This window comes from Pogoniulus pusillus, chromosome 3 (assembly GCF_015220805.1).
Source record: "Pogoniulus pusillus isolate bPogPus1 chromosome 3, bPogPus1.pri, whole genome shotgun sequence".
NCBI lineage: Eukaryota > Metazoa > Chordata > Aves > Piciformes > Lybiidae > Pogoniulus > Pogoniulus pusillus.
Window position 1 is genome coordinate 46605821 of NC_087266.1, and position 14132 is coordinate 46619952.

The 14132-nt window shown below is 45.0% G+C and overlaps 1 protein-coding gene across 1 annotated transcript in view; it reads right to left on the bottom strand.

Annotated features, from left to right (window-relative positions):
* The window catches only part of EPSTI1 (epithelial stromal interaction 1), a 43364-nt gene that overhangs the window by 25802 nt on the left and 3430 nt on the right, over nt 1-14132 (bottom strand). The window contains 4 exon segments of the mRNA XM_064168108.1: nt 5030-5046; nt 5049-5112; nt 6468-6541; nt 9068-9151. Of these exon segments, the coding sequence (XP_064024178.1) occupies nt 5030-5046; nt 5049-5112; nt 6468-6541; nt 9068-9151 (239 nt within the window).

Consider the following 14132-nt stretch of genomic DNA (forward strand, 5'->3'; position numbering starts at 1 on the left):
CAATCACTCTCTCTGCCAACAACTTCCTCCTAACATCCAGCCTAGACTTCCCCCAGCACAACTTGAGACTGTGTCCCCTTGTTCTGTTGCTGGTCATCTGGGAGAAGAGACCAACCCCACCTGGCTACAACCTCACTTCAGATAGCCATAGACAGCAATGAGGTCCCCCCTGAGCCTCCTCTTCTCCAGACTGAACATCACCTCCATCTGCCACTAAATAAAAAAGAAACAATCACCTTACAGCTGCTCTACCACCAGAATGGCACCTGACTAAAACTCCAGCATAATGAAATCATTTTCTTGTGGCTTGCATGGCTATTTTCTACTCTGGAACTTTATCCTGGGAGCCCTGCTTAGGACATGTACAAATGACAGGCAGTGGGACTGGGAAAACCTCTATACTAATGACATTGCCAAAGTACTCCACACTCCACATTTGGCACGGTCTTCAAAGATAAAGCCAAGAGTGAAGCAGCTGTGATATTGAAGGTAAACATGTTGAAAAGCATTAACAGAAGGTCTGTAAAGTGGCTGGTTTTAACAAATGCCTGAAAAAGGCCAGTTGTGCTGATTAACACAATGCAATTAAAAGAGCACATGATTTGATAAAGCAATGAAATTACACCTTGTATCTAAAGGTGGCAAGACTGTTATGATGTAACTTAAAAGCAAAATGAAGTTGCATGCTGTACAATTGCAGTCAACCTTTTTACTTCAGTTGTTTTGGATCTCTCACTATTTGGTCAAGGTTTAGAAGACACAAGGAAAGGCTAAAGGCAAAGTAACAAGGAGCAGAGATTGAATGACAAGAAACAATATCTAGTTGTGATGGTTTGGGGGTTACCTGCCCACCCCTACGCTTTGGAAATTACCCAGACTAGACTCAGCTGGCTCTGGAAATTGAATGAAGCTTATTGTTTACAGCTAGCACAATATACAAGCAGATATTTACAGTAGATACAGTTATAGACAGAAATAGACAAGGGAAAAGGTAATACAGAAACACAACAGCCCTCCCAGAAACCTGAGTCCCCAGGAGGGGCTCCAAACCACCCCTTCACCTTGCCCCTACCCCTCTCAACCTTACTCCAGCCAGGGGGTTAGGAAGCAAAGTGGATTAATCAGAGAAACAGAGGGTGAGGTTAGAAGAGAGATGCAGCTCCAAGCTCTCCAGCAGCAGAAGTGGTTATCTATGGTTTTATTTCTTGTTCCTATACATCTCAGCAAGCCTATGAGGGAAGTAGACATCACCACTGTTTTCCTTTCACAGCCTGTAATCTAGTTCCTCTCACCAAAACATTCTAGCTAGCTTCAAACTAGCACACCAACTTAGTGTGCTATGCAGAAAGCTTAAAAAACCCAAGAAGCCAAATCTCAGCCACTTGTTTATTTTCCTGGGAACTTTGACAGTCCTATGACAAACTCTATAAGGAGAGGCTGAGGGAGCTGGGGGTGTGCAGCCTGGAGAAGAGGAGGCTCAGGGGGGACCTCATTGCTGTCTACAACTACCTGAAGTGAGGCTGTAGCCAGGTTGGGGGTGGCCTCTTCTGCCAGGCAACCAGCAACAGAATGAGGGGACACAGTCTCAAGTTGTGCCAGGGGAGGTCTAGGCTGGATGTTAGGAGGAAGTTGTTGGCAGAGAGAGTGATTGGCATTGGAATGGGCTGCCCAGGGAGGTGGTGGAGGCACCATCCCTGGAGGTGTTCAAGCAAAGCCTGGCTGAGGCACTTAGTGCCATGGTCTGGTTGAGTGGCTAGGGCTGGGTGCTAGGTTGGACTGGCTGATCTTGGAGGTCTCTTCCAACCTGCTTGATTCCATGAAATGATACAGACTTACCTATTATTTTCTCTTCTATAACCAATGCTATTTTATTTACTTTCTCTCAACGTTTACAATTTTGAATGAAGGTTAACTCTAAACCCACCACAACTTCCAAAAATGATTCCCTCTCTTGTGGTAACCAAAGGCCAAATGCTGGTCTAGTTTGATACAATTCCTTTTCTGTCATTCTTAGCTCTGAAGAGCTTTTTAGAATCATAGAATCAACCAGGTTGGAAGAGACCTCCAAGATCATCCAGTCCAACCTAGCACTCAGCCCTATCCAGTCAACTAGACCATGGCACTAAGTGCCTCATCCAGTCTTTTCTTGAAGACCCTCAGGGACAGTGCCTCCACCACCTCCCTGGGCAGCCCATTCCAATGGGAAATCACTCTGTGAAGAACTTCTTCCTAACATCCAGCCTATACCTACCCTGGTACAACTTGAGCCTGTGTCCCCTTGTTCTATTGCTGGTTGCCTGGGAGAAGAGGCCACCCCCACCTGGCTACAATGTCCCTTCAGGTAGTTTTATCTGCAGGCAGGATGAGATAGCTAAACTGACACCTTTTAGTGGCTTTCCAGCATGTTTTTCTTAAACACAAGCTTAGGAAAGGAGTTGCTTTTTTAATATACAGATGTCTTCCAAGTGCCAATTTCCATCAGCTCCATCCCTGTTATGGAAGACAATTTAAATAGGCAAACTCAAATTAAGAGTTCTCTTTCGTGGTCCTCTGTTTTGTTTGTTTGTATGCATTTATTTATTCAAAATAGAATCATAGAATCAACCAGGTTGGAAGAGACCTCCAAGATCATCCAGTGCAACTAGAAAGTATGTTTGGCATGTATTCTTCCCATGCTATTGCATTCTCCCTTAGAAGATGCCAGTACTTACAGTTTTACTGTCTGCAACATCTATAAAGATTTTATAATCTGTGGAAGTGAAGGTAAGGAAATTAAAGAGCATGGAAACAAAACTGATACACCAATATATTTTCTGGATGTAGCCATAAATTATAGCAGTTTTGTAACATTTTTCTTGTCCACTGCCCCTAGGCAAACAACATATATTTAATAGGTCAGTAAAATAGAATTAATTCCCTTTCAACCATTCCTATCACCACTGCTTCTGGAGCTACGCAAGAGGTGGTGGTAACTGTTAATGACTTTTTCACATGGTAATAGTTATTGCCCTTGTGAGCTGTTGGGTGTGTGGGCTTATCCTCAAAAAGTATCACAGTACCACCAAGGTTGGAAGAGACCTCACAGACCATCAAGTCCAACCCTTTACCACAGAGCTCAAGGCTAGACCATGGCACCAAGTGCCACGTCCAATCCTGCCTTGAACAGCTCCAGGGACGGCGACTCCACCACCTCCCCGGGCAGCCCATTCCAGTGTCCAATGACTCTCTCAGGGAAGAACTTTCTCCTCACCTCCAGCCTAAATTTCCCCTGGCGTAGTAATGCTAACCACTGAAAGACTGGCAACTGATTAACCCTTGCCTAGAAGCAATGAAGGCTATTTTTGTTTATGCATGCCCTTGTATGCCATCCAATAGGGATTTTTTAATTACTGTTATTAGCTCTCAGCATTCAGCTTCTGTACAGATCATTTTTATTGTTGTGCAGATAAAACATGCAATCTGAAATCTTCCCTTCTCTCATTACCGCTGGGTACACTGCCACAGGCCGAATACCATGGCTATAAGGATAAGAGATCATAGAATCAAGCAGGTTGGAAGAGACCTCCAAGATCAGCCACTCCAACCTAGCACCCAGCCCTAGCCACTCAACTAGACCATGGCACTAAGTGCCTCAGCCAGGCTTTGCTTGAACACCTCCAGGGACAGTGACTCCACCACCTCCCTGGGCAGCCCATTCCAATGCCAATCACTCTCTCTGCCAACAACTTCCTCCTAACATCCAGCCTAGACTTACCCTGACACAACTTCAGACTGATGAGGCAACGCTTAATGTAAGCAAGTCCCAATTTATTGCACCCCAAGCATGGGCTTATATAGCCTTCAGAAGGCTACACAACAGCGTTACAAATCATGTTAGACTCTAATTGGTTCCATACATTAGCTACATACTACGTTAGGATTACACACTAATTGCTAGGATACCCTAGTTATGTATTTCTTATCTTCTAATGAGACACAATAACTTTTCTTAACAAAGCTACATTATCTTAGTCCTTCAAAGGATATATCAACTTAATCCTAACAAGACAGCTATAGCATCTAGGTAAGAAAACAGGCACCAAGTTGTACCAAGCTCTGCAGGCCACAAATCAATTAGGAGACCTCCTGTTTTACATAGACCACATTCCTCTCAGAGGCACTTTGACCCTACACTTTCACCCAGCTCAGTGGCCTGCTTTCAAACCCATGGCTTGTGCTTCAGTGTACCCAATTCAGACTTTTCCATAGAATCACTATACCCAACATTATTATACCCAACAGTACACCACCTCTATTCTCCCTCTACTTTTTCATTTGTATTCTATTTTATATTCTCAAGCCAGTGCCACTTGGGTTCCACCCAGGATACATGAATGAACTATGCCAAAGGACAAGATGCTTTGCAAAAAGAAGTAGAAAAACCAAGGTAAAACAAAGCCAAAGATTTCAAAGTGAGCTATCACTGGTGTCAGTACATTCCAATTACTAGATTGAAAAATGATCTTATATATTATCAACACACCTGGGTGTGCAAGCCCCAAAGGCTCTGCAGGGACTTCTGAATTTTGGGATGTGCTCTGCACAGTGCAGATAGACTACACTGACCTTTCTGTGATCTGGATACCTTTTGCACCATAACAGGCTGCATTTTCTTGTATCCTTCCCATGTGTGCAGCAGGCAGTTATGGATTTCTACAAGGTGCCATATGCCACAATCTGATTTTATAGAGAAAGCTCATGCCAAATTGAACTATAACCTGTACACACAACATTAATCCTGACCCTGTTCTCCCTTTCTGCTAACTTTTCAGGGTGGATGAAACTGAAAGGCTTCTGAGGAGTCAAAGGAATGCTGAAGCACCAAACAAAAGCAGGTCAGTTGCAAAAAGAAGGAGAACTGAACGTCCAAAATCCTTGATGCAATCTGAGCTTATCAGTTTAATCTGCCTATTCCAAGTAGTTCAGCCAAATCACATATTAAGACATGAACTGTGTTAAATGGCTCCAAGTCTGCAGTAACCATGTTTACCTTTTCTCTCTGAATTCTTTCCTTTTCAAGATTTCAGCTTCTTCAGCTGCCTTTTTTGCTTTTATGTATTCTTCTGTCTTGTGCTGGATGATAGCCAGGAGGAAAGGGACCTGGGGGTGCTGGTGGATAGTAGGCTGAAGATGAGGCAGCAGTGTGCCCAGGTGGCCAAGAGAGCCAATGGCATCCTGGCCTGCATCAGGAGCAGTGTGGCCAGTAGGACAAGGGAGGTTATTCTGCCCCTGGACTCAGCACTGCTCAGGCCACACCTTGAGTGCTGTGTCCAGTTGTGGGCTCCTCAATTCAAGAAAGATGTTGAGGTGCTGGAAGGTGTCCAGAGAAGGGCAACAAAGCTGGTGAGGGGCCTGGAACACAAAGCCTATGAGGAGAGGCTGAGGGAGCTGGGGGTGTTTAGCCTGGAGAAGAGAAGGCTCAGGGGGGACCTCATTGCTATCTACAACTACCTGATGGGAGGCTGTAGCCAGGTGAGGTTGGTCTTCTCTCCCAGACAACCAGAAATAGAACAAAGGGACACAGTTTCAAGTTGTGCTGGGGTAGGTCTAGGCTGGATGTTAGGAGGAAGTTGTTGGCAGAGAGAGTGATTGGCATTGGAATGGGCTGCCCAGGGAGGTGGTGGAGTCACCATCCCTGGAGGTGTTCAAGCAAAGCCTGGCTGAGGCACTTAGTGCCATGGTCTGGTTGAGTGGCTAGGGCTGGGTGCTAGGTTGGACTGGATGATCTTGGAGGTCTTTTCCAACCTGGTTGATTCTATGACACAGACATAGAAAATTATTGACATAAGTATGCATAGAAAGGACACAAGAGGTAACTGAACCTGACTGCTGTACTGAACATCTTTCTTATCTAAAGTGTGTTTCAAGAAAGTTTCCAGAATGAGGCACTGAATAAAACAGGCTCTGCACCAGCTACTCCAATATTGGCTTTATGAAAACTGAGAAATCTAGGACTGATAAATGGGCATCCATGCAAGGAATTACACAGCTGATTGGTAACTTACAAGCATTTAAACCTTTTATAACAGGAATAACATTTCTACCTAAGCACTTGATGGGGTGGTAGATTGATCAATCAGTCGAAGTGTAGGCAGTGTACTGGAAAATACAGCAAGGCATATAAGTGGCATTACAGCTGCACTGGTTATCATTTTAGGTATGGGTTGCCACATATTTATAGAGAGGTTTCTGTTTTCTTCGCTGCAGAACATTTGTTTCTCCTTTTCTGCTGCTTCTTTCAGGTTTCATCACTTTCTCTTGTCAAGCAGTTTTGAGCTTGTTTTATAACATAGAATCAAGCAGGTTGGAAGAGACCTCCAAGATCATCCAGTCCAACCTAGCACCCAGCCTGAGCCAAACACCTCATGAAAAGCTCTTTTTTTTTTTCACTCTCTTAAAATAAGCAGCAAAAAATAATTCTTCCTGACCTTTTGTTGGTATTTACATTGCAAGAGCATCATTTGCTGATTTTGCCTTGCTTAAGCCTCTGATTCCTTTCCACCTTAAAAAGAAAAAAAGAAGGCAGAGAAATTGCATTTTGCATGAGCATTTTAAGTTCAAATGTCAGTCATTTCAGCAATGTAACACATTGGATGCCTACATATACAGGATATTTTTCATAATCACAGTACCTGTCTGACATCACAGAGGACAGGAGACCTTTTTGATCATTTTATCTATCCATCACAAGCACTAGCTTGTTATTTACACAGCATCCACTGCATCATACACTCCACCAGCAAATATGTCCTACAGGATGTGATCATTTCACTGAGAACTGTTTCACAGAATCATAGACTCATAGAATCAACCAGGTTGGAAGAGACCTCCAAGATCATCCAGGCCAACCTAGCACCCAGACCTAGACACTCAACTAGACCATGGCACTAAGTGCCTCAGCCAGGCTTTGCTTGAACACCTCCAGGGATGGTGACTTCACCATCTCCCTAGGCAGCCCATTCCAATGCCAATCACTCTCTCTGCCAACAACTTCCTCCTAACATCCAGCCTGGACTTTCCCCAGCACAACTTGAGACTGTGTCCCCTTGTTCTGTTGCTGGTTGCCTGGCAGAAGAGACCAACCTGGCTACAGCCTCCCTTCAGGAAGATGCAGTCAGCAATGAGGTCCCCCCTGAGCCTCCTCTTCTCCAGGCTAAACAATGACTGGGAACCAGGCTGCAGAGCAAAACAAAGCTGTTGTGTCATATATCACCTGTATTACGGTGACCACGAAACCAAACCTGTGTTGAAGTCAGTTCAATTCCTCCATCTCTCTGCTGGTATCTATTTTTATATGCAGTTACCCCAAACCTATCTTGTGCAACATGGCAAAAAATGAACTTAATTCCCAGGTCAAGGCAAACAATATCCTGCACTATGTACCCTAAATTCTCCTATGACAGCCAAGGGAAGAAAGGGCAGCTCTAGATTCACAAAACCAATGAAAGTATCATTATAATAATTCACTTTGTCAGAATGAATTCTGTCCCATTTGTGTTAGTGTGAGATCCTCAAGGTCATCCCAGTTCTGCTGTGTAGTATCCCCGTCATGTTCTCTATAGATGATGCTTTCAAGTTTTGTCTTGTCAGCAAGTCTCATTATCTCTTTAACATCTTCATAGATGATCTGGATGAGGGCATGGAGTCAGCCATCAGCAAGTTTGCAGATGACACCAAGCTGGGGGCAGATGTGGCTGGGTTGGAGGGCAGAAGGGCTCTGCAGCAGGACCTTGACCACCTGGACAGTTGGGCAGAGTCCAAGGGGATGGTGTTCAGTAGCTCCAAGTGCTGGTGCTGCACTTTGGCCACAACAACCCCATGCAGAGATACAGGCTGGGGTCAGAGTGGCTGGAGAGCAGCCAGACAGAGAGGGATCTGGGGGTACTGATTGATACCCACCTGAACATGAGCCAGCAGTGTGCCCAGGTGGCCAAGAGAGCCAGTGGCATCCTGGCCTGCATCAGGAATGGTGTGGTCAGCAGGAGCAGGGAGGTCATTCTGCCCCTGTACTCTGCACTGGTTAGACCACACCTTGAGTGCTGTGTTCAGTTCTGGGCCCCCCAGTTTAGGAGGGACATTGAGATGCTTGAGCATGTCCAGAGAAGGGCAACGAGGCTGGGGAGAGGCCTTGAGCACAGCCCTACGAGGAGAGGCTGAGGGAGCTGGGATTGGTTAGCCTGGAGAAGAGGATGCTGAGGGGAGATCTTATTGCTGTCTACAGCTACCTGAAAGGACGTTGTGGAGAGGTTGGTGCTGATCTCTTTTCACAGTGAATAGTGATAGAACAAGAGGGAATGGCCTCAAGCTGCAACTGGGTAGGTTTAGACTGGACACTAGGACATTTTTTTTCACAGGTGGTTGTGTCACCAACCCTGGATGTGTTTAAAAGCTGTTTGGACGTGGTGCTTGGGGATACGGTTTAGGATGCAGCTTGCAGAGTAGGGTTATTGTTTGGACTTGGTGATCCTGAGGGTCTTTTCCAACCTGAATGTATCTGTGTGATTCTGTATCAGTTCAGGGGGGCTTAAGTTCCTGCAGCTTTTCCTCCTGATTTTCATTTATCTGTCTCTGTTGCTACCTTTACAAAACTGGTAATGCAGAGCCTCGTGCACATTCATCCTGCAAATGCCTGAAGCTGCAGGGATCACTTTTGCCTCTTCAAGAGCTGGCAGTCAGAAAAGCCTCTAACAGAGAGAAGATTTCTTCTGGGCATCCGAGGGTCTCTGACACATGCCATCCACCTTCATGCTAAGCTAGGTGAGTGCCCCCTCAGACATTTTCCACAGACAACATCACCAGGAGGAGAGATAATCCACCTCTTTTCTCCAAAGGTTAGTGAAGATTTTGTGCTCTGATCTTGGCAGCTTTCTTGAGTGAAAAATCTGTGCTGTTTTGTTCCAGAAACATCTTTGCTGCCATGGCCATCAGCACGCATAGAACACATACAGTAGGCTTATGTCAGCCCTTATTGACACCAAATCACTTTAATGAGTAGCATGTGAGAAGGAAAAAGTGCCCAATGTCTTACCCAGTCTCTGTGGAACCAATTTAACTGGCCCTGGCTTGTGTTTTTTCTTCCACTGCTCCAGGTCATCTAGCTCTTTCTTAGCAACTGAGCAGGCAAAAGAAGAAACAAACATGGAAGTTAGAGCCAAACTAAAAAGCAGGCAGTATTGCTAATTGTATGTGACCCTGAAGACCCATCCAGGAGCAGACAAATTTTATCTTAAGGGTTGCAGACACCTCCCGGAAGGTTATGCAGTCCCTACAATGATCAAGTAACAACACAAACATTTTGCTTGACTTGAGGCTCTATAGTGAGGCCCCAACCCCCAAAACCAAAACACAAACCAGCTAAGGAACTGCTAATGGACTGTTTTTTAACCCCTGGGAACCTGCAGGTTAATGCCACAGTATGTACTTATGCAGGTAAAGCAGCAGTAGTTAAGATGTTATTGCTACATGGAGGGAAATGCTTGTGGTGTAACAGTCCTCAGCAGCAAAACAAGGAATAAGTAATTTTCCCTCTCAACCACATGCTCCCTAAATAAAAACCAGAGGGAACGCATGATTCAGCTTCAAATCAAGGTCCTTCAACACATGACTCCACACATGAGGTAGGTGGCAATTTCCTAGTGTAGTAGTTAGTGGAAGTTCAGTCAACAGAGCAAGGGGCACCAGTCATATGCTCTAGGATGGATGACTGATTAAATAGCTGCCTCAAATTGACTGACAGAGGAAACATCCCAACAATTCCTTTCAATACCAAGGTCCACAAAACCTATGGAAAGAGGACCTGTGAAGAGGCAGAACTACTTGACATGCTTCAGACCTTGGATGCTGGTGGCACTAAGTGAAAACAGATCTTTTTTTAGAGGAATAGCACCTTTGCTATTAGGATCAGAATCTGTGCTAAGATGATCTGCTTTTATTTCTTCTACCAGAATATTAGTTCAGTGCCATTCTGTGCTAGTTTGAAGCAAGCTAGAATGTTTTGGTAACAGAACTAGATAACGGGCAGTGAAATGAAAAACAATTGTGTCTACTTCTCTCACAGTCACGCTGAGAACTCTGGGAAGAAGAAGAAAACATTCTCCATTTTGTTTCTCACTCTTGCTTTTGCCTTAGACCTGGTCACATCTCATTAACCCTGCTCCTACTAACCCTGCTCCCTAACCTCTTGGCTGCACCTCTTTTCTTCCTGAGAACTGGGGTAAGGTTGAGAGGGGCCGGGGGGAGGTGTTGGGGTGGTTTGAGAGCCCCTCCTGGGGACTTAGGTTTCTGGGAGGGGAGTTGTGCTTTTGTATTGTTTATCCTTTGTATATTTCTGTATATAATTGTATATAACTGTATATATTGTAAATAGCTGCTTGTAAATTCTGCTAGCTGTAAATAAATTGCTTCATCTATATTCCCAGGGTCCGTCTGAGTTAGCTGGGGCAAATACAAAAGTGTGGGGGGGTGGGGTAACCCCCAAACCATCACATTTTTTAATTGGCTTTCCCAACGTGGGGCTAGATATTTCAGTGAGTGGAAATTAGCTCTGGGAATTAAGATGAAGCTAATCAAGCAGCTATTGTACTTGGTGGGGATTGCTGTGTGGCCTGTTTTCTGGTTTTTTGTGTACAACTGGATCAAAGATCAAATTGGTTATTTCTTGCTTCATGTAGTTTTTAAGAAGGCTAAAGTTAAGCTTTCAGATATGTTCTGGAGCTGGGGTGATTTTATTCTTGGTTATGCTGGTTTTAATATCTCTGAGAATATTACCAAGGATATTACAGGAGCTCTGGTCAATAATGTGACAATCAATGGAAATTCTGCTTTAAATATGGCTCTAATGAGAGTTATTCAGCCTAAGACAGGAATTCCAACTGTTTGCATAGGTACATGCTCTTGTAAGACTGTTTTTCTTCTCACAGTTTTTAATATTTGCCTCATGATTTTAATATTCATATTAATTTTGGCATTATTGGTGAAAAATTCAAAATCAGCTTCTGTAAGAGCTAGGAAAAATTCTGTGTCTCAGAAGCAGTCTCTTTCACAGCAAAACAAGGGAACACAGTCATCGGCTTCCCCCTTGCCAGCCTCTCCACCCTCCTCTATAGGTTCTGGGAACACAGCCAGTGTTCCCACCACTAACATAAACACTGATAACAAAAACAACAACAATCCACAGAGTTCGGTAGGAGCCTCAGGAGCACAGGCAGGTACCCAAAATCAGAATGTTCCTAGCAACAATCAAAACACCTCAGGGTTGGCAGGCATCCCAGGAGGACAGGCAAACAATCCCACTAATAATAATACTACTAGTGCTAGTAATGCTAGCCCAGTCAGTCCAAATCCTAATAACACCAGCTCAGCCAATTCAAACCCCAAGCCAGCAGACCAGAACCAAAATCCTCCTGTTAAAAGCAAGGCAGATTTGAACTCACAAGCTCCAGTTCAGACCCCTAAGGATACAAATGCTCCAAGTCAGACCTCCAATAATTCAAATGCTCCAGGTCAGACCCCTAAGGATTCAAACCCTCCAAGTCAGACTCCTAAAGATTCAAATCCTCCAGCAGACACATCCAAGTCTGTTGCTGCTCAGGCCCTTCTAGCACCTGCTAAGGCAAAAGCTAAAACAAAGAGTGGTTCGCAGGAGGATGTAAGACAGGGGACCTCTGGTGATCAGCAAGAAGAGGAGGAAGAGAGCAGTTAGTCTGCGAGACCTTGTAGATGTGCTGAGACAACAATACTCAAGTGACAGGAGCACTGGGAGGTTAGCTGCCAGGAGAGAGGATGGTTCCCATGAGTTTAGGAATGCTATGAGGAAGGTTCTGTTAGGCTCGGCACCACCAGAACAACAGGAAGAGGAGGAGGAAGATGACATCCAAGGCTCAAAGGATCCACTCAGAGAGGTCAGGGAAGTTAGGAAGGAATACACAAGGGAATCAGGTGAGCCAATCTTAAGCTGGTTAGTGAGATGCCGTGGCATTGGTGCTAATGCTCTGCAGGTAGGAGACAAGTCTGCCAAGCAGCTGGGACCACTCACTAAGGAGAGTGGAGTGGACAAACACCTAGCAAGTCCTCTTGGTAGGGTTAGCTTGTGGACACGCCTTCTGTTGGCTGTGGCTATGAGATATCCTTCCCGAGATGATTTGCCATGGGCTGCCAAGAAGTGGAACACCATTGAGCAGGGAATTAAGCTTCTGAAGGAGTTTGCTGTGAAGGAAGTGCTTTATGGAGATCATGGCACTCATGAGCCTGACGATATTCCTTTGGGAACAGGTCTCATGAAGAAGCTGATTAAGCTTGCTCCTTCATCCTATGCTAACATCTTGGCCAGTAAGTTTCTAGCAAGGAGTGATAATGGAAGATCTTTCACTGTTGGTGAATTCACTGATCAGCTCAGGCAGATTGAGGACAGTTTGTCACATTCTGGTATAATCTGTGCCATAAAAACTATGACTACAGAGATTAAAGATACTATGAAAGAACTGAAGGAGGATCTCAAAAATCTGGTAAAGGATACCATTCCTGCATCATCTGAATGGGTGCATGTTTCTGCCATCAGGAACAGACGCCCACCTCCTGCAAGGCAATTCCAGCCCAGGAGGAGACAAATTCCACCCAGACAGCAGCAATCACGTGCGTCACTGTGGATACTTCTGCGTGACACATACGGGGAGAACATGAACAAATGGGATGGTAAACCTACTTCAGCTCTTTCAAAGAGGGTCAGGGATCTGCAGAGTGGCAGAAACAGAGGCAGCAATGCCAGGAAAGTAGCTGTCACTTCTTCAGCTCCCGAGAGCAGCTGCAATTGTTCCAACAGTTGCAGTTCCTCTCACAATAACACCAATCATTGTGTACACCCCATATGCCATGTTCAGCATTAGGGGTGCCCTGCCTCCAGCCAGGAGGAGGAAAGGGATAGTGGAGAGAACCGAATCTATTGGAATGTATTCATTAGGTGGCCTGGCAGTTCAAGAGTTCGGAAATACAGGGCTTTAGTTGACACAGGTGCTCAGTGTACTTTATTGCCATCTAATTGCAAAGGGACAGAGTCCATTTCTATCTTTGGAATCACTGGTGGATCTCAAGAGTTAACTAAGATACAAGCTGAGATCAGTTTAACTGGTAAAGAGTGGAAGACACATACTATTGTAACTGGTCCTGATGCGCCTTGCATTTTGGGAATTGACTTTTTGAGACAAGGTTGTTTCAAAGATCCTAAGGGTCATAAATGGGCTTTTGGAATAGCATCTGTAGAGATTGAGGATGATAAATTGAAATTGTCTGTTAGACCTGAACTTTCTGATGAATCTGCAGTTGTGGGACATCATGACATAGAGGACCTGGAAGTGCCAATTGCAACTCAAACTGTTCATCATAGGCAGTACAGAACTAACCGTGACTCTTTGTTGCCCATTCATCAGCTGATTCGTCAACTGGAGAGTCAGGCTGTCATCGAGAAAGCTCATTCACCTTTCAACAGTCCCATCTGGCCTGTGCGCAAACCTACGGGCGACTGGAGACTGACAGTTGACTTTCGTGCCCTCAACGAGGTGACGCCACCCATGAGTGCAGCTGTGCCGGACATGCTGGAACTCCAGTACGAGCTGGAATCGAAGGAGGCTAAATGGTATGCAACAATAGACATTGCTAATGCTTTCTTCTCTATTCCCATAGCAAAGGAGTGCAGGCCTCAGTTTGCATTCACCTGGAGAGGAATCCAGTACCAGTTCAATCGTTTGCCTCAGGGGTGGAAACACAGCTCAACCATCTGTCACTCAGTCATCCACAATGCACTGGAGAAAGGTAAAGCTCCAGAGCACATCCAGTACATCGACGACATCATTGTGTGGGGCCAAACTGCTGAGGAAGTCTTCAAGAAAGGTAACAAAATCATTGACATTCTGTTGCAAGCAGGTTTTGCCATTAAGAGAGACAAGGTCAAAGGACCTGCCAAAGAAATTCAGTTTCTGGGAGTGCGGTGGCAGGATGGTCGCCGTTACATTCCTCAGGATGTGATTAACAAAGTCTCTACCATGGCAGTTCCCACCAGTAAGAAGGACACACTTTCTTTTCTTGGTGTGGTGGGATTTTGG